Here is a 26900-nt window from a genome sequence, read left to right as displayed (position 1 = left end):
TAAATATCCATTAATTAAAAATCCATTTATTATCTAACATTTGGTTAAAGCAAAAACCTGCAGCCATTGCAGACCTTCAGGATCAGAGTTGAGTATACAAGAAACAAGAATGGTGACATCCATCATGACTAGTAGGGGGCGCTACCAAAAATGTCTTGGGTTATCAAGATCCTAAAATAATAGTCCTATTACTGTTGATAGTGTTAAAACTGTTAAATGGACAAGTGGTCAGTCCTCACTACTGTGTTACAGGGGTACCAGGGAGGACAGCCTGTGTAACTTGCGTATCTATGGTGTGAGGAAAAAATGAATATTGTTTGTCAGTAGGGGGTGCTCACCACACGCAACATCAGGACTTTACCTGGTCACTAGGTTGCCTGAAAATACTTAACTAATGGTTTCCCAGAACGGGTTCACAGTCCAATCCTTAAAAGAGCCTTACAGCCAGTTTCAGGATGAGGTTGCAATGAGGAAGCTGAGGTTGGAGCGGTGCCATGTCACACAAAACATCAACACAACAAGTTGAAAGAGTAGGTCCTAAAAAACAGACGCATGAATATGAAAAAACTGATCAAGTTAAAGTGTTGAGAATTTAGATTAAGGATCAATGTGCCTTGTTATTGGTTTTAAAAATATGCTTAGCATCTTTTTTAAGTCGCTTAGACGGGCACTATTACTTTATAGGCCTCTTATTTTCTTTTTAATGTGTCGTGCTTGTTTTCTACTTGTATTGCTTTCTATAAACCAAGGACACCGTGTTTTTTGAGGGAACTGAGCGAGAAAGCTTTTTTTTTGGGACATGGAGATCTGCGAGGCCTTCTAACACTAGAATCCCTGAAGCCTGTGAAAAAAGTCATAATCGTGGACCACCTTAAATTCCTTCTCACCATCTCCATTTTGTCCAACTTGAGCAGTAGCGGTGGGGGGATGGGATAGCAGGCTATTTGCTGCTTGCTGCTTGCGCTGACTGACACATTTGCAAAACAAAAGACATTAATGGAGAGGTGCGAAGGAATTTAAGGTGGCCCGGGATTACAACTTTTTTCGTAGGCTTCAGGGATTCTAGTGCTAACTGACAAAAGACTAACAGGTTTCCAAAAGCCTTCAAGGCCCTTAACCTTAAAGAAAACCAAGCAAGCTTACACTACATTTAAATTGCATTTAAATTTATATGGTAAGGCTTAATCTTCTTCTTCTTCTTTTGGCTGCTCCCGTTAGGGGTTGACACAGTGGATCATCTTTTCCCATATCTTCCTGTCCACTACATCTTGCTCTGTCACACCATATACCTTCATGTCCTCTCTCACCACATCCATAAACCTTCTCTTAGGTCTTCCTCTTTTCCTCTTGCCTGGCAGCTCTATGTTTAACATCCTTTTCCCAAAATACCTAGCATCTTTCCAAACCAACGCAATCTTGCCTCTCTGACTTTGTCTCCCAACTGTCCAACCTGAGCTAACCCACACCCACTAGGGACAATTTACGATCGCCAATGCACCTAACCTACACGTAATTGGACTGTGGGAAGAAACCAGAGCACCCGGAGGAAACCCACACAGACATGGGGAGCACATGCAAACTGCACGCAGGGAGGACCCGGGAAGCGAACCCGGGTCTCCTAACTGCGAGGCACATCCTCATCACACCCAATGCAAATCTTAGCATCTGCAACTCTGCCACCTCCAGCTCTGTTTCCTGCTTTCTGGTCAGTGCCACCGTCTCCAACCCATATAACATAGCTGGTCTCACTACCGTCCTGTAGAACTTCCCTTTCACTCTTGACTCCACCCATGCCACCCTGCCTGTACTCTCTTTTTCACCTCTCTTCTACAATCCCCATTACTCTGTACTGTTGATCTCAAGTATTTAAACTCTTCCACCTTCACCAGTTCTGCTCCCTGCATCCTCACCATTCCACTGACCTCCCTCTCATTCACACACGTATTCTGTCTTGTTTCTACTGACCTTCATTCCTCTCCTCTCTAGAGCATATCTCCACCTCTCCAGGGTCTTCTGAACCTGGTCTTTACTCTCACCACAGATCACAATGTCATTAGCAAACACCATGGGGACTCCTGTCTAATCTCATCTGTCAACCTGCCCTTCACCATTGCTAATAAGAAAGGGCTCAGAGTTGATCCCTGATGTAATCCCACCTCCACGTTGAATGCATCCATCGCTCCTACCGCAGACCTCAAAAATGTCACACTTCCTTTGTACATATCCTGTACCACTCTTACATACTTCTCTGCCACTCCCAACTTCTTCATACAATACCACAATTCCTCTTGAGTGATATGCTTTCTCCAGGTCCACAAAGACACAATTCAATTTCTTCTGGCCTTCTCTATACTTCTCCATCAACACCATCAGAGCAAACATTGCATCTGTGGTGCTCTTTCTTGGCATGAAACCATACTGCTGCTCACTAATCATCAACTCACTTCTTAACCAAGCTTCCAATACTCTTTCCAATAACTTCATGCTGTGGCTCATCAATTTTATCCCCCTGAACTTATTACAGCTCTGCACATCCCCTTTATTCTTAAATATCAGCACCATTACACTTCTTCTTCACTCCTCAGTCATCCTCTCACTTTCCAAGATTCCATTACACAATCTGGATAAAAACTCCACTGCCATCTCTCCTAAACACCTCCATGCTCCCACAGGTATGTCATCTGGACCAACAGCCTTTCCATTTTTCATCCTCTTCATAGCTGTCCTTACTTCCTCCTTGCTAATCTGTTGCACTTCCTGGTTCACTATCTCCACATCATCCAACCTTCTCTCTCTGTCATTCTCTTCATTCATCAGCCTCTCGAAGTGATCTTTCCATCTTCTCAACACATCGTCCTCACTTGTGAGTATGTTTCCATCTTTATCCTTTATCACCCTAACCTGCTGCACATCTTTCCCAGCCTAGTACAGGCCCTTTTCTCCCTCCTTAGTGTCCAACCTCTCATACAACTCATCATACACCTTTTCTTTAGCCTTCGCCACCTCTCTCTTCACCTTGTGCCTCATCTCCTTGTACTCCTGTCTACTTTCTGCACCTCTCTGACTTTTACTTCTTCTTTGCCATCCTCTTCCTCTGTATACTCTCCTGTATTTCCTCATTCCACCCCCAGGTTTCCTTTTCGTCCCTCCTCTGTCCAGATGTCACGCCAAGCACCCTTCTTGCTGTCGCCTTTACTACTTCTGCTGTAGTTTCCCAGCTGTCTGGTAATTCTTCACAGCCACACAGTGCCTGTCTCACCTTCTCCATAAACTCAACCTTGCAGTCTTCCTTTTTCAACTTCCACCATTTGATCCTTGGCTCTGCCCTCACTCTCCTCTTCTTCTTGATCTCCAACATCATCCTACAGACCACCATCCTATGCTGTCTAACTACACTTTCCCCTGCCACCACTTTGCAGTCTTTAATCTCCTTCAGATTTACTCTTCTGCATAGGATGTAATCTACCTGTGCGCATCATCCTCCACTCTTATACGTCACTCTAGGTTCCTCCCTCTTCTTAAAATATGTATTCACCACAGCCATGCCCATCCTTTTTGTAAAATCCACCATCATCTGTCACACTTCTTCATTCCTCTTCTTGTCACCATACCTACCCATCACCTCCTCATCTCCACTGTTCCCTTCACCAACATGTCCATTGAAATCTGCTCCAATCACCACTTTCTGTCTCTTTGGTACACTGTTCATCACTTCATCCAACTCACTCCAAAAATCTTCTTTCTGATCCAGCACATACCCAACTTGCGGTGCATATGCACTAACAATATTCATCATCACACCTCCAATTTCCAGTATCATAATCATTACTCTGTCTGACACTCTTTTCACTTCCAAAACACTCTTGACATACTGTTCCTTCAGAATAACTCTCCACACTTCTCCTCCCATCCACACCATGATAGAACAATTTGAATCAATCTCTGATCCACCTGGCCTTACTCCCCTTCCATTTAGTCTCTTGCACACACAATATATCGACCTTCCTTCTCTCCATCATATCGGCTAACTCTCTCCCCTTACCAGTCATACTGCCAACATTCAAAATTCCTACCCTCAGTTCCACTCTCTTTACCTTCCTCGTCACCTCTTTCCTCCGGACACGTCTCTCCACTCTTCTTCTCCTTCTTCGGCTAACAGTAGCCCAATTTCCACCAGCACCCTGTTGGCTAACAGTACTAGTGGCGGTCGTTGTTAACCCAGGTCTTGACCTATCCGGTATGAAAATCTGCATTGTTGTCCACATGTTGATCTGGCAAAGTTTACACCGGATGCTGTTATAATACATTTTTCTTTAATATTTATGTCACTGTCTGTGGACAACACTGTTAAAGGATCCATTCACATGTGCATGCTAAGTTTGGCACACAGGGGCTCAGCATTTAGAATTGCCAACCAAGCATTGGATTAGATAGCCAAAGACAACTGGAGGATTGTGTAGTCAGCCTAAACACAGAATAGTATTTGTGGAGGAGGAGTTCAGTCCTTACCTGCCCTTGTTTGGAGACCAGAGAAGACCAGCACGTGAAGCAGACAGTATAAAAGGCTTGGACAACAGCCAAACCCTTTGAAGCTGTTTGGACCTCCGTCCGAAAATCCTCTCAGCGTGGTGACGAAAAAATGGCAGACTGCGTAGATCTAGACTCCCACACCTGGATAGAGTTTGTCATAGGCTTCCCGTCTGTAACCGCGTAAACACCGTCAGTAAATGTAAGCTAAAGTATATTTTTCTCATGTGATTCTTATACCACCATAATCACGATGGGAGGAATATCGCCTTTTCTGTCATATTATTATTATATTGTTTAGTTACTTAATATACAGCAATTTCAAAAGAACACATTTCCGGAGAGCTAATGCTTCCAAAGGAAACAGATGCCCTTCCTGACGTAACCCTCCCCATTTATCTCGGCTTGGGACCGGCATGAAGAAACACACTGGTTTGTGCATCCCCTGTGGCTGGGTTATATAGTAAGGCTTACGAATATCTTAATTAATCAAGGTAAAGGAAAACATATTATATCAGTTGGCTTTGAGCAATATAAGAATTTAAGGGATACTTAGTGCTCTGCTTGTTTGCTAAAGGCCGCCTACCTGCTTCCATTTCCACCAGTTTAGCCCTTATCAGTGAAGCTGCATGTTGCCCATTCCAGCACAGCTGCCTATGATTTTAGCTTCACGGGATGCTGGTATAACAAGCAATTATTAATTAATCTTTTCAGTTTCTCATATGTGAGAATGTTAAAAATGATTAAGTGATGATCATCTCCGGGCCAGACGGCAAGTACGATCTTCGAGTCCTAATGATTGTTATGAAAAGACTGATAATTATTAGAGGAAGGAAGTTTACAAGGCAAGGTAATTCTTATGAAAATAGGTACAGTACAAGGTCACTGTTATGAGATTATATGCAAAGTGGATGATGAGAAAAATGTATGATGTGGAGATGTTTTGTAATTAGAACTGAAATAAAAACGAACTGCACCCAACCACTGGGCTCATTTCATTTGAACTGAGACAGCTTTAGGTGCTCTGCAATGATTTCCTATGCACTGCAATAAAGTCTAATTCTGACTGCCTATCTGAAGACTCTTAATGTTTTTTTCTGAAGAAGTTTTCTCCACAACAAAAGCAAAGCACAAAATTCTCAAAGCTGTTTAATACAATTCAGTGTGTGTAGGGCTGGGGTCTGTCCTACTAGCACTAGATAGGAGGCTAGAAAATAAAAACCTGAATATGACACCAATCCATTAAAGAACCCACTTACATTCTCACCAGTTTTAGAGTCACTGGTTAATGTAACCTGCATGTGCCTTGAGATATGGGAAGAAAATTGAAATACCAGGAGAAAGGCCTATGCAGACACAGAAAATATGTGTAAAATCCACACTGACAATGTCTAGGCACAGGATTTAAACTCAGGACACTAGAATCAGTCACTGTGCCAACATATATATTTTCTTATTTTTGCCATCTTAAAATTGTGCTGGAGAATAGGCAGAAGGTTAAAAACACAATGCTGGCAATATAAATAAAGGTATTCAATAACACCAAACAAAAAAATAGCAAAAAGTCAAAAACACCAACTGCAAAAAGACAAGACTATGGCATAGTTTGTTAGAAGAAAAACAATGGAAAAATATTTCATATTTAAATGTTTCTAAACCCTTTTGGTTTGTGCAGGTGTCTCCACGCTGTCAGTAAGTACAAACAACATCTCAGGCTTTGAAGGCCAAGCAGCCAGTGTGCAGTGCTTCTACCATTTAGGATACTCAACCTTTGCTAAGTACTGGTGCCGAGGAGACAAGTCTCGTAATTGTGACATACTGAGCAATACCAGCAAGCCTCAAACAAGAGAAGATAAAATTGTTATCAGTGACAATCAAAACCGCGGAGTGTTTACGGTGACCATCAATAGACTGGAGAGATCAGACTCAGGATCATACTGGTGCGGAATTGAAAACCTGGGCCGCAATGTAAATGCAGTGGTGACGCTTACTGTTTCACAAGGTATGTCGTTTCTAGCACTTCTGGGTAGTTAGTATGTGTTCTGTTGCAATTTCTATTTGCCTTGATATGGTTGTAACACTTGCATTTGAGAACCTTATTTTGTAAATTCATTTGGAGCTGAAGTTCCTTTAAAAATCAGATGTATATTAAGTACAGTTCTTTCAATATAATTCATCCATCCTTGCATACATTTTCTTATTTCTACATAGAGTTGCAGTGGCTGCAGAAATTCTTGGGAAATCCCCTGATCAGGACAGCACTCCATTTTTCCTGTTATGCTGTCCTGTCCACCCTAGCCACTCTGTTTATGGTTGCTTATTCATTTTCTTATTAAATATAAAGCAGACAGCCACTCTAAATGTTTAAAGTTATGAAGCCTCTCCTCATATTTGAAATCTTCCTGTCTAGTTATACCGATGCTATTTAAACAAAATTCTATTGGTTTGAACCAGTTTTTGGAATAGAAACTAACTGCTTGTGTGTTCCTTCTTGTCATGAATGTTGATACTTTGGCTCGACAGTGAGAGCCTGCTTGGTCACTTTCAATACTGAGAATGGCTCCAGCCTCGCAAAGAGAAGTCTTGAACAATAGTAGAGGAATGACTACTAAGACCCCCACCTTAGCTTCAAGCTAATGCCTCGTGTGACATGTTTTAACCAGAATTTTATCTTTTCTTTAATAGTTCCAAAATTAAATTCTATATTACATGGAGTTCAGGCCACTTTAGTCACCTCACTTTAATTCTTGCACCTTAATGTTGTATCAATAAGGGCAGCAGCAAGGGGCTACCTATTGATTCCTCTGTGTGAAGTGGGGCCTTCATTTAATAGAGTAATAATGCATTCTTCTATTTTATCTTCTGCAGTAAGTGCCACACCCTCAGTTTTGAAAGAAGAACTTTATGCCCTGGGAAATGTGCTTTGGCATACTGAACTTTTTGTACTTCTTCCAAGCTTGACTAATGAGAGTGTGTCAGTATATGGCACAGATTCTGGAATTGGCCATTACTAGTTATTGTTGGAGTGCTGAAAAATTCTTTGCTCTGTTTTAATATAAATAGCACTTTGATGAGACTCAGTGGTGTCTCTAATAATCCTATTCAAGGCAGAACTCATTAAGTCAGTGAGGAGGCTTGCACAAATCTTCTGAGGTAAATGTTTTTTCTTCAATATCCAAGGACACTGAAAATTAAACAGTGGCAGTGCCATGCTTACTAAATGAATGCAATGACATCTCTTTAAACTAAAAACAAGGACTAACCAGGACTTTGAATCACTTCAACTAAAGCTAATTAAGTATGTTGCTAGTAATGTCTTCTTAAACTAATTTAAATTAACACTGCAGTACAAATTCACAGAATCGTTTTCAGCTTTACTTTTCATTTATGCTTCAGATGTTGCTTTTTACGTTAAATCAATCTGTTCAGTGTTGTCTCAGTTTCCATTTCTGCTTTTGTTAATAAGCAAAGCCCTGATTCCTGTTCCTTTTGCTTTTCTACATAGATCGTTTCACTTACTGTAAATCTTTATTTTCAATCTAAATTGTAAATAATTGTTTGCTACCATATTAAGTCATGTATTCCATTACTGTCAGCTCATTTTATCATCTTTTATATTTCCTGTACTTGCTAGTGAGATCTGTTCTTCTTTTGAGGAAGGAGACTGGTAACACCACATTTTAGTGCTAAAAAATAAAAAAAGAACAGTGTAACGCAATATAGGGGCTGAAGAAAAGAAACTAGAAAATATTAAACAATATTTTTAAAAGCAAATTATTTAACAAATTTTAGGTAACAGCAAATTTAATTGGGGCAGCACGGTGGTGCAGTGGTAGCGCTGCTGCCTCGCAGTTAGGAGACCCAGGTTTGCTTCCCGGGTCCTCCCTGTGTGGAGTTTGTATGTTCTTCCCGTGTCTGCGTGGGTTTCCTCCGGGTGCTTCGGTTTCCTCCCACAGTCCAAAGACGTGCAGGTTAGGTGCACTGGCGATCATAAATTGTCCCTAGGGGGTATGGGTGTGTGTGCCCTGCCAGGGGTTTGTTTCCTGCCTTGCGCCCTGTGTTGGCTGGGATTGGCAGACCCCCGTGACCCTGTAGTTAGGATATAGCGGGTTGGATAATAGATGCATGGATGGATGAATTTAATTGGCTTTTGTGGCACTGACATTTTCAAACATAGATAACTTATACTGGAGTCACTTTGAAGAAAATGCTTTTATTAATAGGCTTTGATTATTGTCACCAACAGTGTTTTAGATTTACGCAGCGTAACTAAAGGCTGTGAATGTAAATCTTGTGCTCAAAATTCATAAAACAGGATTAATAAAGTACCTTTTATATCTGTCTAATATAGTGTCATTCTGTATATTGTGAAAGACTAAGATGTCAAACGCACACCCGTTTATTGCACACAACACGCACAGCCGCCTCTACTCCTCCCGTCGCAAGCTAAATCCTCTTTCACCCGACCCCGGCTCCCCGAATGGAGTGAGGCGGTCCCTTTTATAATTCACCCGAATGTGCTCCATGTGCTCCCTGATGATCTTCCGGCGGCACTTCCTGGTGTGGTGGAAGTGCTGCCCATGCACCCGGAAGCACTTCAGGCTTATCTGATTCCTGTTCTGGCAGCACTTCCTGGTGTGGCGGAAGTGCTGCAGTCCATGGCTCAGGAACCATCCAGGCACCCCCTGGAATCCAGGGGGGCTGCCCTCTTGCGTCTAGGGGAATTTTATTGCCCCTCTCCCGGTCCTTCTTTGTTCCATGCATCCTGGTGGGGCAAGGTCACTGCCACAATACAGTATCTATCTCAATGCCTTTAGATACACAAATACAAAAGATAGCAAATGATCAATTCAAAGGCATTATATAGTATATGATAGATACTGTATATAGATATTGAAAAAACAATGATAATAGATTGCAATTACATGTGTTAGCAGAGTATGTAAGACACATGTTTTCCACGGTACAGGACTTTAGTATATCACATACTTAGAAACAGAGCCCAAACAGGCTGTGGTGGCTGAAATAGCTCTCACAGACAGTGGTTTCCAACTTAGTCAATGCAGTACTTAATTTACTATTATAAAGTGATGATTGCGTAAACTCTATGGTTAATTGTATTTCAAATTTCTTCATCTTAACATTTTGCAAAGAGGTACTTAATGTGGAGTTAAAATTTATTTTGAAGTCTCAACTTAAAAGTGTTGGGTGCTTTTGACAATGATGGAAAGCAGATCTTCATGGTGCTTTTACAATAAACTGCAATATTAGAGAAATATTAAATTATTATGATCTTCAAATAATGCAGGAGTGGGGTTTTTCTAGTGTAGTTTGAAAACTATATTTGCTGAGTGTTTATTTACAGTATGCATAATTAATCACAAAGCCACACATACTGAGCTCATTTCCTCCTCAATTTTTTCCTACATAAATGTGTTTTTCCCTTTTATGGTCATATTTCTCATACAATTTACTTGGGATATTTCAAGCAGCAGCAGAAGTGAGCTTGTGTAACCGATGTTCATGCAAGCTGCTTTTGCCACTTGTACAGCCAGCATCAGGCAGAAGCCACTGCAGCACTTGTGATTATGCATCACTGATCTGACATCAGGAGTGGCTGTTGGATAAGTAAAGGAGAAAAATATAGAAATTATACAAGTAAATCAAGATATATAAGTTACAGGTCAGAAAACATGCTGTCCTTTTCCAGTGAGCATCGGGTACAAGAGAGAAACAATCTTTGGACAAAGTGCTAATCCATGGCAAGGTGAAACATACACAGTATGGACAGTTTAGCCACACTAATAATCTGAACCTGCATGTCTTTGGACTGTGGGTTGGATGAAGCACCCAGGAGGAACCCCACACAGATATAAAGAGGACAACAAATCCCAGTCTCCTTTCTGCAATGCAGCAGCACTACCACTGCACTGCCCTACTTAAATATCCTTCTATTTCATTGACCCTGTAGTACTAGGGTGTTGTACCGTGTTAGCCATTATGAATGTAGAGAAAAGCCAATCAAAATGACTCCTTTTATTGGCTAACTAAAAAGATTACAATATGCAAGCTTTCGAGGCAACTCAGGCCCCTGATCATCTTGTCTGAAGAAGGAGCCTGAGTTGCCTCGAAAGCTTGCATATTGTAATCTTTTTAGTTAGCCAATAACAGGTGTCATTTTGCTTGGCTCTTTTCTACATTGACTCTATCTCTAATAGATTTATGATAGAAACTGACCTTTCATACCATATTGGGGTCCCCCAATGTCATGCCACAGTAAGTTTTTCACTTAGCCTGCACATGTGACTCACTCCTGGCCCCAATATTCTTCCTAATTTACCAAAGCAAATTTGTTATGCGGCTGTTATGTGACTGTATTCAGCAGGAAGAACCTCCTCCCTGAGAATGCATTTAGTCATTGAAACACCTATTAAAAGTCAGGCTCTTTGACCATCCAGTCAGAAAAAAATACAATGCGCTGAGCTTATTACTTTTAATGGTGGGTTATGTTTTTAAAAGAACCAGCAGTAGAAAGCACAAGGAACCACAAGTTATTATGACAAGAACAGACAATTGTCTTGCCTCCTTAGATTTCTTAAGGCAATCTTGCCAAGATTATTCCAGGCATTTACTCACTATCTTAGGAGGTAGGAGTTATGTCACTTTCTGTAGTAGCAACTAGTACAGCTTAATGCAATTGTGGGTCTCCATATCAATTAAAGTTAAAACAGTCCCATATATTTGCCTAGAAGCATATTTTTTACATCTTCATGCTCTCATTGGTTAGCAACAACTAAATGACTTCCAACCACATACCGTTTCCTTTGCTGAAATTATGTAGCTGTAGGACATTTTTTATCAATATCCTTTGCCTGGAAAATTACTGTCTTAAAGAAAGAATATTCAAGATCACAATTACTAATGAATCCAAGGACGTCATATATTACAAGTTTGTGGCATCCTACCATTTTATCAGGTCAGTTTGAGAGGCTGATGAATGGAGAGAATGAGAGAGACAGAAGGTTGGATGATGTGGAAACAGTGAATCAGGAAGTGCAAAAGATTAGCAAGAAGGAAGTAAGGACTGCTATGAAGAGGACAGAGAATGGGAAGGCAGTTGGTTCTGATGACATACCTGTTGAAGCATGGAGATGTTTAGGAGAGATGGCAGTGGAGTTTTTAACCAGACAGTTAAATGGAATCTTGAAAAGTGACAGGATGCCTGAGGAGTGGGGAAGAAGTGTACTGGTGCCGATTTTTAAGAATAAAGGGGATGTGCAGGACTGTAATAACTACAGGGGGATAAAATTGATGAGAAACAGGATGAAGTTATAGGAAAGAGTAGTGGAAGCTCGGTTAAGAAGTGAGGTGATGATTAGTGAGTAGCAGTATGGTTTCATGCCAAGAAAGAGCATCATAGATTTGATGTTTGCTCTGAGGGTGTTGATGGAGAAGTATAGAGGAGGCCAGAAGAAGTTGCATTGCATCTTTGTGGACCTGGAGAAAGCATATGACATTGTGGAGGTGGGATTACATCAGAGATCGGCTCTGAGCCCTTTCTTATTTGAATGGTGATGGACAGTTTGACAGACGAGATTAGACAGGAGTCCCTGTGGATATGATGTTTGCTGATGACATTGTGATCTGTAGCGAGAGTAGGGAGCAGGTTGAGGAGACCCTGGAGAGGAGGAGATATGCTCTAGAGATGAGAGGAATGAAGGTCAGTAGGATCAAGACAGAATACATGTGTGTAAATGAAAGGGAGGTCAGTGGAATGGTGAAGATGCAGGGAGTAAAGTTGGCAAAGGTGGATGAATTTAAATACTTGAGATCAACAGTACAGAGTAATGGAGATTGTGGAAGAGAGGTGAAAAAGAGAGTACAGGCAGGGTGGAATGGGTGGAGAAGAGTGGCAGGAGTGATTTGTGACAGACGGTATCAGCAAGAGTGAAAGGGAAGGTCTACAGGACGGTAGTGAGACCAGCTATGTTATATGGGTTGGAGACGGTGGCACTGACCAGAAAGCAGGAGACAGAGCTGGAGGTGACAGAGTTAAAGATGCTAAGATTTACATTGGGTGTGACGAGGATGGACAGGATTAGAAATGAGTACATTAGAGGGTCAGCTCAGGTGGGACGATTAAGAAACAAAGTCAGAGAGGCGAGATTGCGTTGGTTTGGATATGTGCAGAGGAGACATGCTGGGTATATTGGGAAAAGGATGTTAAGGATAGAGCTGACAAGCAAGAGGAAAAAGAGGAAGGCCTAAGAGAAGGTTTATGGATGTGGTGAGAGAGGATATGCAGGTGATGGGTGTGACAGAGCAAGATGCAGAGGACAGAAAGATATGGAGCAAGATGATCCGCTGCGGCAACCCCTAATGGGAGTAGCCGAAAGAAGAAGAAGAAAATGTTTAGAATAACAAGACTGAAGAATTAGAACATTAGAACCATCTAGACAAGAACAGCCCAGTTAGCCCAACAAAGCTTGCCAGTCCCATCTACTTAATTTCTCCAAAATAACATCAAGTCTAGTTTTAAGGTCCCTAAAGTTTTACTGTCTACCACACTACATGGTAACTTATTTCATGTGTCTGTGGTTCTCTGTGTAAAGTAAAACTTCCTAATGTTTGCGCAAAATTTAACCTTTAACAAGTTTCCAACTGTGTCCCCATGTTCTTTATGAACTCATTTTAAAATAACAGTCTCAATCCACTAGACTAATTCCCTTCATAATTTTAAACACTTCAATCAGGTCTCCTCTTAATCTCCTTTTGCTTAACTTGAAAAGGCTCAGCTCTTTTAATCTTTCACCATTACTCATCCCTTGTAGCCCTGGAATCAGCATAGTCCCTCTTCTCTGGACATTTTCTAGCATGTCTGTATCTTTTAAGTGGCCTGGGAACCACAACTGTACACAGTACTTCAGATGACACATGACCAATGTGTTATATAGCTTCAGCAAAACATTCCTTGGACTTGTGCTTCACTCATCATGCTATATAACCTAATATTGTATTCTGTTACAGCTTCTGAACACTGTCTGGAAGTTGATAATGTTGAGTCCACTGCGGCTCCTAAGTTCTCCTAATAAGGCACAGATGTCGAACTCCAGGCCTGGAGGGCCGCAGTGGCTGCAGGTTTTCATTGTTACCCTTTTCCTAATCAGTGACCAGTTTTCACTGCTAATTAACTCATTTTCCCTTTCATTTCATTCCCTGTTTTTAAGGATTCAGTCCTCTGAATTAATTATTTTCATAATTAAATGTTAGCCAAACAGAAATGAGACATGAAACGAGCTGACAGATGAACAGCTAAACTAGGCCTTCAAACTCCATTCAATTTCACTCCAACCAGTTTCTTAATGAGAAGACAATTCATGCTGTTAATTAAACCCATTATTTAATTCCACAGCCTGTTTTTGCTCTCTTTCTGCCACAACAGGCATTTCCAAAACTGTTGATTTTTCTCTTTTTTCTAAGAACAATGTCAAAATGTTTTGGTGACCTGAGACCTTCACCCTTCTTTATTTCCACATATTGTGTGATGGGCACAGTTTAGCTTGTCGTGTGTCAGCTTGTTTTGCGTCTCATTATTGTTTGGCTGCTAACTAAAGAAAAAGAAACAAAGGGGCCCGAGTCTAGTTAATTAAAATTAAGGCAAGGGTTAGAATGAAAACCTGCAGCCACTGCTTCCCTCCAGGACCAGAGTTCGACACCCCTGTAATAAGGTGTGCTTTCGATTTTCAGACTTCCCATTGTGTATTCAAACCTAACATTTTTACATCCTACATGTATAACTTTACATTTAACTACGTTCAATTTCATCTGCCACAAATCTGCCTAAGCCTGTATGCTGTCCAACTTCTTCTGTAATGATTCAACGAATTCTCAATAATCTGCCAATCCACCTAACTTGTATTCATCTGCAAACCTAACCAGTTTGTTACTTATATTCCTATCCCAACCATTCATACGTATTAAAAATAGCAGTGGGCCCAGCACTGACCCCAGTGGAACACCACTCTTCACATCAGCCAATTCTGATGGGGTTTGTCAAAGCATAACCCACTGCTTGCTGTGTTTTTGCAAATTTTGCACCCATCTACATACAAAACCCTCAACTCCCACTTATTTTAGTTTGAGGACCAACCTCTCATGTAGCCTCTTATTAAATGCTTTTTAAAAGTCAAGATAAATAATATCATATGCCTGACTTTCATCGCATCCTTTGGTATCCTCATGTTAGTAAAGCATGACCTTCCTCTTCTGAAACCATGCTGACTGTTCTGTAAAGCTCATGTTCTTGCCATGTGTTGCTCAATCTTTTCCTTAACAATTCCTTCCATTAAATTATCTGTGATGCATGTTAAGTTTACTGGTTTATAGTGGCTTGGATCTGCCCAATCACCCTTTTTATACAATGGGATAATATTTACAATTTTCAGTCCTTTGGAATTTCCCCAGTGTTCAGTGACTTCCTAAAAAATATCCATCAAGGGTTTATATACAGTACGTATCCACTAGCCTCCACAACAACTTAAGGATAAATATTATCTGGTGCTGGTGATTTGATTGATTTTAGAATATAACAAAGCAACAGTCTTAAGTAAGTTAGGTTAATTTGCATAACAGAGTTAAGAAGCATATCGGTTTGCACTTATCATCGTGCAGATAGTGTAATCTTTAACATACCTATACCCTAATGTCATCTAAATGTCTCAAAACAGTTAAACATATTAAAACACATCTACATCTAAAGAGAAACTTTCTGTCAATTTCTCATTGTTTCCTTAGTAATGTGCTAGGCACAAATGTACAGTATGTCTTAGTTAAACAGGCAGGCAAAGTCAGAAGCACTTTACAAATTCATACGGAAAGCTTTTCCCGAACATCTTCCTTTCTCACTCTTTCCCTGATACTGCTTAGGCAGGCATTGATGCGCCTGAGCTAGATTGTGCACTTAATTTATGCCCATATATCCATCCATCCATTATCCAACCCGCTACATCCTAAGTACAGGGTCATGGGGGTCTGCTGGAGCCAATCCCAACCAACACAGGGCGCAATGCAGGAAACAAACCCCGGGCAGGGCACCAGCCCACAGCAGGGCCCACACACACACACATCAAGCACACACTAGGGACAATTTAGAAACGCCAATGCGCCTAACCTGCATGTCTTTGGACTGTGGGACGAAACCGGAGTACCCGGAGGAAACCCACGCAGACACGGGGAGAACATGCAAACTGCACGCAGGGAGGACCCGGGAAGTAAACCAGGGTCTCCTAACTGCAAGTCAGCAGCGCTACCCACTGCACCACCGTGCCGCCCATGCCCATATATATCAAAATAAATCTTTTTACATTATTATTTTTTCATATTATTTCAACAAGAATACCACAATACAATGTATATTCCATTTTCAAAGTCGTAAAATACTCTTTTGATATTACAAAATAACTTTATAAAACGTAAGTTCAAAACTGATTTACACCCTAGAGCAGTGGTCTCAAACTCAGGTCTTGGAGGGCCACAATGGCTGCAGGTGTTCATTCTAACCCTTTTCTTAATGAGTGACCCATTGTTGCTGCTAATTAACTTCTTTTGCTTTCTTTTTAATTGACTTGTTTTTTTAATATTTGTTCCTCTGAATTGCTTCATTTCTTCCTTTAAATGGCACCCAAACGGAAATGAAATGTGAAATGAGTGAGCCGACAGAAGACCACCTAAGTCAGGGCCTCAAACTTCAACCAGTTATTTAATTAGGCACTGAGTCTTCTTAATTAAGCCCGTTCTTTAATTCTATGGCTTGCTGCTTCTCTCTTTGTACAATAGCATACATTTTAAAATTGTTGATTTTTCTCTTTTCAATGAACACACTGTTAAAATGTTTTGGGGACCCGAGCAGAACAGCATTCCTGAGACCTTCACCCTTTTTATTAGCAGATATTGTATGACGGACACAGTTTGCTGGTCATGTTTTGGCTCTTTATGTATCTCATTATTGTTTGTCAGCTTATTAAAGAAAAAGGAACAATTAAGGGGTCTCAAGAGCAAGTCAATTACAATTAATTCAAAAGATGTTAATTAGCAGCAAAAACTGGACTGGAGTTTAAGAGCACTGCCCTAGAGCACTAGGGTATACAAGTACTCTGATTCAAATTAAGAAGTGTAATATCGTTCCTGATTTCTTTGCAGCATTTCTGACTTCAGAAGGCAATGAAACCAACGCAGCTGCAACAATCAGGTAATGGAGAAATCGACAGCATCATTTCATTGTTACACTTTGCTGAAACATTTCTATACGCTCTTTTTACTACAATAAAAAATAAGCAAATCATTGCTGTTGCTGCCATTTAGAAAAATATATTGTTTTGATATCATTTTTCATAGTCAATCAATATGTATTGCTCCTCGCAGTGTATTATCACAAAGCATTTTTCAAAATCAACTTACATTAAAATACAACAAAAAGCATACTAGGAGATAATCCTTATATATAATTTGATACATAATCCTTATATATAATTTGATACTATCCTTATGTATGGTGTTCGCAGCAATACCTCGAGCAGCCACAAGAGCAGCGGCCGCGGGAAGGATGCGTATGAAACGAAGTCACAAAACTGACGCGGAGCGTAGACTTGCTAATGTGATCACACACACACACACACACCGAGCACAACAAACGGATGAGCAGCGTGTGGCTACAAATGTTACTAACGCTGAAAGAAATCGTGCACATCGGACACAGAGCACAGATGAAGAACATGCACTGCAGAATGCTACTAACGCTGACAGACATCGTGCCTGCCGTGCACAAGCGACTGAAGAAGCTCGAGCAGCCGCAGATGCAGCAGGGGTTGAAAGAAATCGAGCAGCCCGTGCCTAGCGGCGGCCGAAAATCTATTTTAAACACAAAACAGTGCCATGATAACAAAATCATTTCAAAGACTTAACAAAAGAAATAATTCTTTGCAGAAAAAGTATGGATTTCACAAACGTTGAATTTGTAGCCCGATTCTATTGGGCTCCCAGTCGCTAGTTACTCTTATGGGTATAGAAAGGCAGTAGACCACTAAACTGGATGGTACATTGAAAACGGTGAGGAGAAGCTAAGGACAGTTACTAGCTGTATGCGGCTTGTTGGAACTGAAAGGTGACTGTTCACCTTGGGGTTGATCCTTGAAACGTCATCAACGTCTCAGGCAAACACTGGCACAGATTCCCACAGTGATGACAACAGGCTTTGGAATAGTATATTCCGATATTATTTTGACTGATCTCACTTGTTACTCAGATTATTAGGATGTAGGCAAAGACTGTGAAACTGTGATTTTAAGGAATGGACCACAAATATTACTACACATTATAATTCATGGCATAGTATAACTGACAGAACTGCATTAATTACTAAGATAAGATAGACAAAATCACTTAAGCTATGTATATATGACATGCTGTGGTTTTTCTGACTAATCTTTCTTTGTGAACTTTTAACAGATCACACATGGCAAAGAATAACTCATAAGTTAAAATTAATCTGCAGTATAGCTTGTTAAAAATACAGCAGCAAGAATCTTCATGGATAAGAAAAACTTTGAACACGTTTTACGTGTATTTTTCATGCCTCTTTCTTTTAGGATTGATTTATGGTTTTTTATCTAAATGGCTGTCAATAATCATTCATTCCTCTAAGTGTTGGAATATTTCAGCAAGTCAGAAGATGTATGCATGACGTAATATTCGGGTGCGTTTGAGGGCTTTGCAGGCACTTTGGCCCTCAATGGACTGAGTTAAGAAGGGCAGTTCTAGAACCTTTCTGATCCATTTCTGGATTTTGGGTGCCAAAGGTTATCTCACCTGTTAAAGATATAATCTTAAAAACAATTAAACAGAGTCAGTAATAAGAATCAAAACAGTAGATTTTTCAAAGCAGAATTAGAGTAATAAAATGAAGGTCCCTAAATACTCCAAAATTTGAGGTCAATTTACTATAATCTTTGCTGGAAAAAAAAAATAAAATCCACATGTTCTGAGAAGAACTCCGCCATCTTAAGTAGGCGTGGCATGATGTGACCCAGAGACAATACTTCCAAATCATGTGACCAACAAAGGGTGCTACTGCTACAAATATATTGGTGCCCTTAGAAAAGAAGTGAGAACATGCCCCAAAATACAATGAATGAAAACATGAACCCAAAAACCAAATTGCTTTACCGCAGGTTATTTAAATCAATCATTTTTAACCAGTCTTTTTACATGGCAATGTGATTTGTGTAGACTTTCAGATCTTATTTCATTTCTCTTCTTTTTTTTTTTTTTCTTTTGTCTTCTAGGAAGAATTTGCTTTCAATAATAGTTGGGAGCTGCAGCACTGTGTTCATCATTGCAATGATTGTGTTGGCTTTGGCTATTTTACATCGTAGAAGAACAGGTAAGTTATAGGTTCTTTTCCATCCATCCATTATCCAACCCGCTATATCCTAACTACAGGGTCACGGGGGTCTGCTGGAGCCAATCCCAGCCAACACCGGGCGCAAGGCAGGAAACAAACCCCAGGCAAGGTGCCAGCCCACCACAGTATATGTTATTTTACTAACTAATATTAGAGTATACAGCTTTTCACAGTGAATTACTCCTGTAATAGAAATATCTATAGTACACTGTACATCCAAAATAATTTTATTTTTATTATATAAGGAAAGGTTTAAATGTATGCCTTGCACTCAAATCTGTCGTTTAATGATGTAATAACATAAATGACCTTGTAATGATAATTTCTTGAATATCATAGAAGAGTAACCATGTTTTGGCTAAATTTTTTTTACTAAATATTCTTAGAATTTATAGCATAAAGCTTTTCATGGTGAATAATTTCTGTGATAGAAATATGTATACTGTACATCCAAAATAATTTTGTATTCTATAAAAAAAGTTGTATGCTTATTTTTAAGTAGAGAAATAATTTGAAATTAATTTGATATTAATAATAATATCTTTGGATATCAACTATACTCTTCTATCATGGGGAGACACCAGCTTGAATAGAAAGATAAAAACACATTTGATCAGGTAGCTGTTAAGACAAAAAACTGTTTGTTTAGTGCCATAAACAAAAGGCTGTATTGTGTCCACTCAAATATTAGTAAATATAATAAAAAATGATATATACATATGGAAGCGAAGGTCTGTGATATGGTTTGAATATTTGTAGCTGGAAATCCAAAAAGGGAGAAAATGAATCACATATCTTAAAATAGTTTTTTATTCCTAAGGTTTCAGCTCCTATGAGGATTCATCATCAGAGTACAATAATTGCACTTATTGGAATCCAAGGCAATAGATAGCAAATAAGGAAGGAAGGGGAGGTAGATGCTATGGAGGTCGGTGATAAAATTTATGAAGTGGGGTTCGGAGGGTGTTGGTCATAAAGTCTTATTTATTATGGACATATTCTTCTTTTCAAGCCTGTATATGCCAAGTTCACGTCTAAATGTCTGTTAATTGCATTTTCATTAGATAACCACATTACAGTGTATAGCCACGTTTGGTCAGAAACATGCACACCAATAGCCAGCTGGAGGGCATTTTGTAGGAATCTGCCATTTTCCTCCTGTTCCTCCTCACATAAAGGAGCAGATACTGGGCCTGGTACTAGGTTATGCAGTTCTACAACCCTGTCCAGCTGTCCTTGTGTAATAGCCCATCCCCTGGTCTCTCCTCGATGCTCTTGAGACTGTGCTGAGAGACACACAAAACCTTCTTGCAAATGGTACATATATGCATGTGTCTTCCTGGTGGAGCTGGACTACATGTGCAACCTAAATTGTCTGCAGATACCGCCTCATGCTACTAGTAGTGACAAGGACTCTAGCAAAATGCAAAACTAGAGAAGAATCATTCAGGAAGGATAAGAAGAGAGTAATTGTCTGTGGCCACCACCTGTAAAACCATTCACTTTTTGAGGATTTTCTTGCTGTTGCCATTCCAGCGCGCCTGTTGTCACTTTCTTTTGTACCAAAGCAGGTGACGTTCATACACAACTGCTTATGCTTCCTAACTGGAAAGATTGATATCCCTGAATATTAATTGTCTTGGTGTGAAACTGTGATGATTAATGCCACCAAGTGTTCCAGGGGACGTAATATGCATCCCATGGCTGCTCCCCCGGATCCAGTGCCAAAGAGGTGTACTGGCCGGGACCCTGCCACTCTATCTATCTATCTATCTATCTATCTAGTTGGTTCCACTCCCCCTCTAGGCAATTCATCATCCAGTTCTTGGGACAGCCCACTGTGGCTAGCTGGTTTCACCCAATGTGCAAGTACTTTTGTCTGCTTCTTTTTTCAGATTTGTTTATTCCAGGACATGGTTGTACAGTGCCAAAGTTTGTCTTGGTCATATCAGTTCACCACAGGACACTGTGACAACCATCCCATTAAGAAAACTGACTTAAAACTGATTTTTGGTATGTGAGAGAAAAACATAAGATCTGAACCCAAGACTCTTCAGCCATGAAGCTCCAGTTCTAACCACTACATCACCCTCTTATGCATAATTGTGTAGACAAAAAAGTCAAGCAAAATGACACCTTTTATTGGCTAACTAAAAAGATTACAATATGCAAGCTTTCGAGGTAACTCGGGCCCCTTCTTCAGGCAAGATGTAATTAGAAGGGGCCTGAGTTACCTCGAAAGCTTGCATATTGTAATCTTTTTAGTTAGCCAATAAAAGGTGTCATTTTGCTTGACTTTTCACTACATTCATAATGGCTAACATGGTACAACACCCTTGTGTAGACAAATAAACACAATTATTTGAAACCTATCTACTTCTGAATTCCAAAGTGACATTATGCTTTTATAAGACAAAAATGTTCATGTACTTCCATATCACTTTTATAAACCACGCCTATGCAAAGTCTGCTTATTCACAGCACAAAAGCGGGTTGAGCTGCCCCCTTCATGCACACTGTATAAACTGAGCTAAATTAAAGTAAGTTTGGAGTCACAGTATGAATCTCTACTTGGTTTTGCGGTCCCAGTCTCTTCCTTTTTTAAAGAATCTAAAGCTGGATGTCTTAATATCTTACTTTCAGGTTTACAGAACAAGAGTGAGGACACCAATGATTGTTATGCTACAATTTCAAATGTAAAGGTATGCATTTCATTGTACTTTATCTACACCCTGGTGTAACACAGAGCAGGATGGCAGTGAGAGGAGCCACAATGTACACATCCCTGGCAGAATATCTCTGCCCAGCCAGAATGCCAAACCAAAAGGTTCTCATATGGGTATGCATGCTGGCAAAGTTGATGCAGAAATGTTTTTGTCAGGCTAAAGGGACAAAGGAAAACATTCCTGGGACTAGTCTTAGAAGAGCCTAGACTTTGCTATATGAACGTCTGCTTGAGTTTTATCACCAGACAAAATAATTGTTAGGAATCTGGGTAAAACTTATACTTTAAAATCACATCTAATCTTTATTTATGTAAGAAGACCTCAACAAAGGGATTATTTAGGGTATTTTATTAAATGACAGCAGATACACAGGGGAAGGAGAAAGCATAGAGTGCACAAATACAAAATGTTCAACACAATTACAAATACCTCCATCCAGCACTGAATTATGTTTACTTTTAAAAACTTATATTGTTAAAGAGTATGTGTCATGTCATATTGTCTTATGTGTTACTAGCTGTGCTACCCGTCTAAGATGGGCTGAACTCTAAATAATCAACATAGACCTCAGCGTTAATGTTTGTAGTGCACCATCTATTGGAATGTGTTTTGTAATGCATGTGATAATAAAATGCATTACATTTGTTATTCCAACAGATGGTGCATCATAAACATTTGTAGTAATAAAATACATTGCTACAAATGTGTGTAATGTACCATCTGCTGGAAAGACAAATGCAATTAATTTGCCTCTATTATATCCCATTTGGTATGGGATTTGTAAAAGAAGAGTTAATGTCTGTGGTGTGCCATCTGTTAGAATGACAGGGACATAGCAACTGGATTTACATGGGGGTACGACTCGCAACCACTTATCCTTTTCATAAAGTGGATTGTATTTTTACACACTGTCATATAGTTTGCTACTGTTGTATATAATGTTGTGATTATATATATAATATATATTGTATTTTCAATTGTGTTTTGCTGTTTTTTTTTGTTTACTGGTTCTAAATATTTAACATTCAGGAACTCATTTAAACATACATATAAAGGTAAATTACTGCAGAAATGTGGCCATTGAAATAATTAAGCAACTGTGTGCATTTTTTTTTCTCTGAATTCACTGTCGTAATCTTCTTTATTTATGTATTTGGTTTGTACAATGCTATATACTGTATACCCTGCCGTTTTTTCTTATATTCTGTAAGTGCCTTGAGCATGGGAAAGGCGCTATATAAATAAAATGTATTATTATTATTAGTCAACTACAGACCCATTTTGGTGAGGAAGGAGCAAAAATGCTTTATTCCCTTAAAAAGTTGGGGAAATGTGGCACATTATTTTATGTTCTGTTTAATTAATACAGTTACTAATAACAATACATTTTATTTATATAGCACCTTTTCTATGCTCAAAGCATTTCACAGTAAACAACAGGGCACGTACCACTTTGGATACAAATAATTTCTGCATTTTATTCTGCAAACACAGATAAATATGGATGTAAAATGTGTTGAATTAGAATAATAGACAATAAACCAGAATAAAAATGCAAAAAAAAACAACCCAACAAAACCTGAACAAATAGCATAATTTGTGAAAGAAACAAAGCATCTGGACAGACAGGTTATTAGTGCTGCACATCTGGTTGAATGCTGGGAAGGTATGATGGATTTGAGGGAAAAGCGAATATTCAAAATAACGGCACTCATCGGGATCCAAAATAACGACAACTGTAAACAAAAAATAATTAACACAACAATTCATTTATGGAGGTTGTTGCAAAGTCTGGGTGCAATAGAGCTGAGTGTTCTGCCAATCACTGGGCACAGGCTACACTGGGATGCAACAAGACTGACAGAATCTTGGACCTTAGTGTGAGAACAGGAAGTGATGAAGGAGGTTACTGATGTAGGCCATTTAAAGAGTTACAGGTAAGAGCATATTGATTTACTGCAGCACATCCTGTCATTGAATTGTTCTGAATCTAAACGTCAAGCGTAAGGTGAGGTGCCCAAGAGAGGACCATCAGGCATGTAATCCAACACAGCAATATCAGACCTTGTAGTGTGATCGTGCCTGCTGTGAGATCCTGGGCAAGTCCCTTCACCAACCAGCACAAATTATTGGAATTATTAATATGCTAACAATTGTATGGTATCCTGATTGTGTATGTTGCCTTGGACAAATGCATCTCTTAAGTTAACATCCAACAGTGATGTTATTTTCCTGTTTACAGGGTATAAATGAAAATGAATACATGGTCTTGAACAGAAACAAACTGCCCAATGAAGCTCACAATAGAACGGTACTTTTTTATTTTCAACCTTTTCTTGAATTGAAAAACAGATTTTTTTGCCAGCTCTGGTCCCTTAACCTCATATCTATTCACTTTTACTTTATTTTTTTCTGTGTAGAATATCTGCTAAATTTCCAATGTAATATTTCACTTTTGCTTGCATGGCCTAGCCATTTTCACGCACAGAATCCAAAAACATGCTGTTAAACTGATTGGTACCACTAACATTAAACTGGCCCAGTACGAGACAGCGTGGATGATCTGTTTTTGGAGAAGTCTTGACTTTTATTGAAGGTTAAGGGGGTCAGTCCGCTGTTATGAACAACATCATAAACAGCTTAGGAGGAAAGATTACTCTTAGACATTTCACTGTCAATGGCTGCAAATGTTAACTTTAACCAATATGAGTGGGGAGATGGGTCACTTACAGTAATCTATAATGTGCTGCTACTGAAAGCATGTGGGAGAAACCATGAAATGTGCATGACGAGTGTCCTGTGAGGAGTTGGTCCTTGTCTACTGATTTGCTGGCAATAATAGGCTTTATTTCCTGGAACCATAAACTATAAAAGTGGGATCAAGATAGGCATGGATTACCTACAGTGTAGAGTGTAAGGTTTTTCATCAGTGTTTTCTAAAGGTATTCTGATTAAAGAAATGGAGTGTTTATTAATTTCTTTGTTTTGTACTGTAGGGTGGTTTAAATGGAAAAGAAGATAATATCTACAGTGAGATTTAGAATTCAAATAAGATCACTTTGAAAGCATCCTGAACTATGGTGTTTACTTCAGCATCTGCTGTCTGTTTCATAATAAAGCTTAAAGGAAGACCCAGTTATAAACTGCCATTACATTATATATTTAGGACATTTTTGGACTATTATGCTTTAAATTAAATACTTATACTTAAGTAGCGAAGTGTTTCTTCATTATACCTTAAATCTCAAATTTTATTATTAGCATGAATATACATTTTTATATATTTATACATTTATATTGTATTTCTTGGACTATCAACACCAGGAAAGTGTTAGTTGCCCAACCTCACAGCCAACTGGACAATCTGCAGTTTTTCAAATGTTATAACTGAATGGTTCAATACACCAGTTGGACTTGGAGTTACCAGACCTTTCCTTGAGGATTTTCAACACTTTTTAATTTTTCATTTATTCTTTTAGAAAACTTAAATTCAAACTCAGAATTTGCTCTTTTTATTAATATTACATTGGTTTTTTATGTGAACCTTGCTTCCATATATTGGATTATTTTTGATATTGCACTTTATTGTATTGAGATTAACACATTATCCCTTGTCAATGTAACTTTATTCTTGTAATTTAATATGAAATAGTTTTTTGAGGTGTTGTATTGATTGTGTTTCTTAATAAACTGATCCTCGTTTTGTTAGTTTTTTTTTGGAAAGGCATGTGTTTTGTTAAAGGGCAGGTGCTTGCTGTCGTGTATTAGGACAACACTGAATGCTGTCTAATTGGTGTTCAAGCATTGCTTAGAAGGTGACCACTTCTGGTTGAACTCAGTTCAAAGTTTAAATTAGAGGTTAATTAAAAGAGAGACACATGCTTACAAATGGTGTATTCATATTCTGTTATGTTGTATAAAACAATGTGATAGATTTATTAATTATGACAGATAGATAGATAGGGCACTATATAATTGATGTATAGACAGATAGATATATAAATAGATGCAAGGCACTATATAATAGATAGATAAATAGATTTTTGTTTATCTTTATTTTTCCAATCCAATAAATGGCGCTAATGTGCCTGTTAAGGTTTTCTACAGAAAAAGCACTTTACTACTTCACATAAAATGTTGTGTCCTTTTTAACTGAAATTAGTGTTGTGGAACTGGCCCTGGACACAGACAGACAGACAGACAACAGTTTTGCACCCAACACACTCATTTTATTTACAATATTTACAATTGGTTTAGTGTACAAACCCAGTGCCTCCAGCACCGATCCCCCAAAGTCCAGGCCTCACAGTCTCTAGATGCCTTCCTTCTGGCCACCTCCACAGCTCTCTATGAGCTCCGTCCTCTTCCACCTGACTCTTGCCAATGAACGGAGGGAGACGGCCCCTTTTATCCCAACCCGGATGGGCTTCAGCTGCTTCCCAGCAATCCCCCGCGGACACACCCCCATGTGGCGGAAGTGCCAGCTGCGCACCCGGAAGCCCTCTGGGTGTCCCCAGTCTTCTTCCCCCCAGCACTTCCTGGTGTTGTGGAAGTGCTGAGGTCCAGGGTTCTTCAGGCACCGGGGTGCCGCCTGGCGGTGGCCACGGGCCCCTACAGGGTTGGGCATCCATGCCCTCTGCCCATGGCCCCCAACACAACCAGGGCGATCGTCCTTTCGTGGTCTGGAGGAGGCACAAGCCTTCCTCCGGTTCTCCTGGGCGTCCCAGCTGGGCTCCACCCCCAACCGCATACCACAGTGAATTTGAGACTTAAATCAGATGTGTGGACTTACTACAGATTCAAACGGTGCGTTGGTAATAATAACAAATAAATGAGTTCCAAATAAATGAGGTTATTGTTGAATCTAATTGCTTAAAAAATGATTTATTGATGTATATTGGAATGTTTTGAAATAAAAAAAGGAGCCTAGGAAGAATATTCATCTTAACAGTGTTAATTCTTCCAGGTAGAGTGAGTTGAAGGGTTGACCATCTATGCAAGTCTTGCTTAATTTTTTCCATGCAGACAGCGTAATTTTGTTGATAAAGAGCTTTATGGTTACTTGTGATGTTTACCCCGAGGTATTTACTGTAAACTGATCTGCATTGATAAAACATAGGGTGTCTAATCTCATATTATATGCTTGAGAATTCACTGGAAAGAGTACACTTTTATTCAGATGAATTCTG

The 26900-nt window shown here is 39.5% G+C and overlaps 1 protein-coding gene and 1 long non-coding RNA gene across 2 annotated transcripts in view; both read left to right on the top strand.

Annotated features, from left to right (window-relative positions):
- The window catches only part of LOC120529923 (polymeric immunoglobulin receptor-like), a 29057-nt gene extending 21516 nt beyond the window's left edge, over positions 1-7541 (top strand). Inside the window, exons 7-8 of the mRNA XM_039754130.1 lie at positions 6203-6529; positions 7396-7541. Coding sequence (XP_039610064.1) covers positions 6203-6529; positions 7396-7541 — 473 coding nt within the window. The remainder of the gene's footprint in view (positions 1-6202; positions 6530-7395) is intronic.
- Positions 7542-16643: 9102 nt separating this feature from the next.
- On the top strand, positions 16644-25593 carry LOC120530033. The gene is made up of 5 exons (XR_005633885.1): positions 16644-16774; positions 18867-18964; positions 21629-21687; positions 23954-24022; positions 24708-25593. It is a non-coding gene; the product is annotated as an uncharacterized LOC120530033 (long non-coding RNA).
- Positions 25594-26900: the final 1307 nt, after the last annotated feature.

Source organism: Polypterus senegalus, chromosome 5, assembly GCF_016835505.1.
Source record: "Polypterus senegalus isolate Bchr_013 chromosome 5, ASM1683550v1, whole genome shotgun sequence".
Classification (NCBI taxonomy): Eukaryota; Metazoa; Chordata; class Cladistia; order Polypteriformes; family Polypteridae; genus Polypterus; species Polypterus senegalus.
This window is presented reverse-complemented; position numbering and strand designations above follow the sequence as displayed.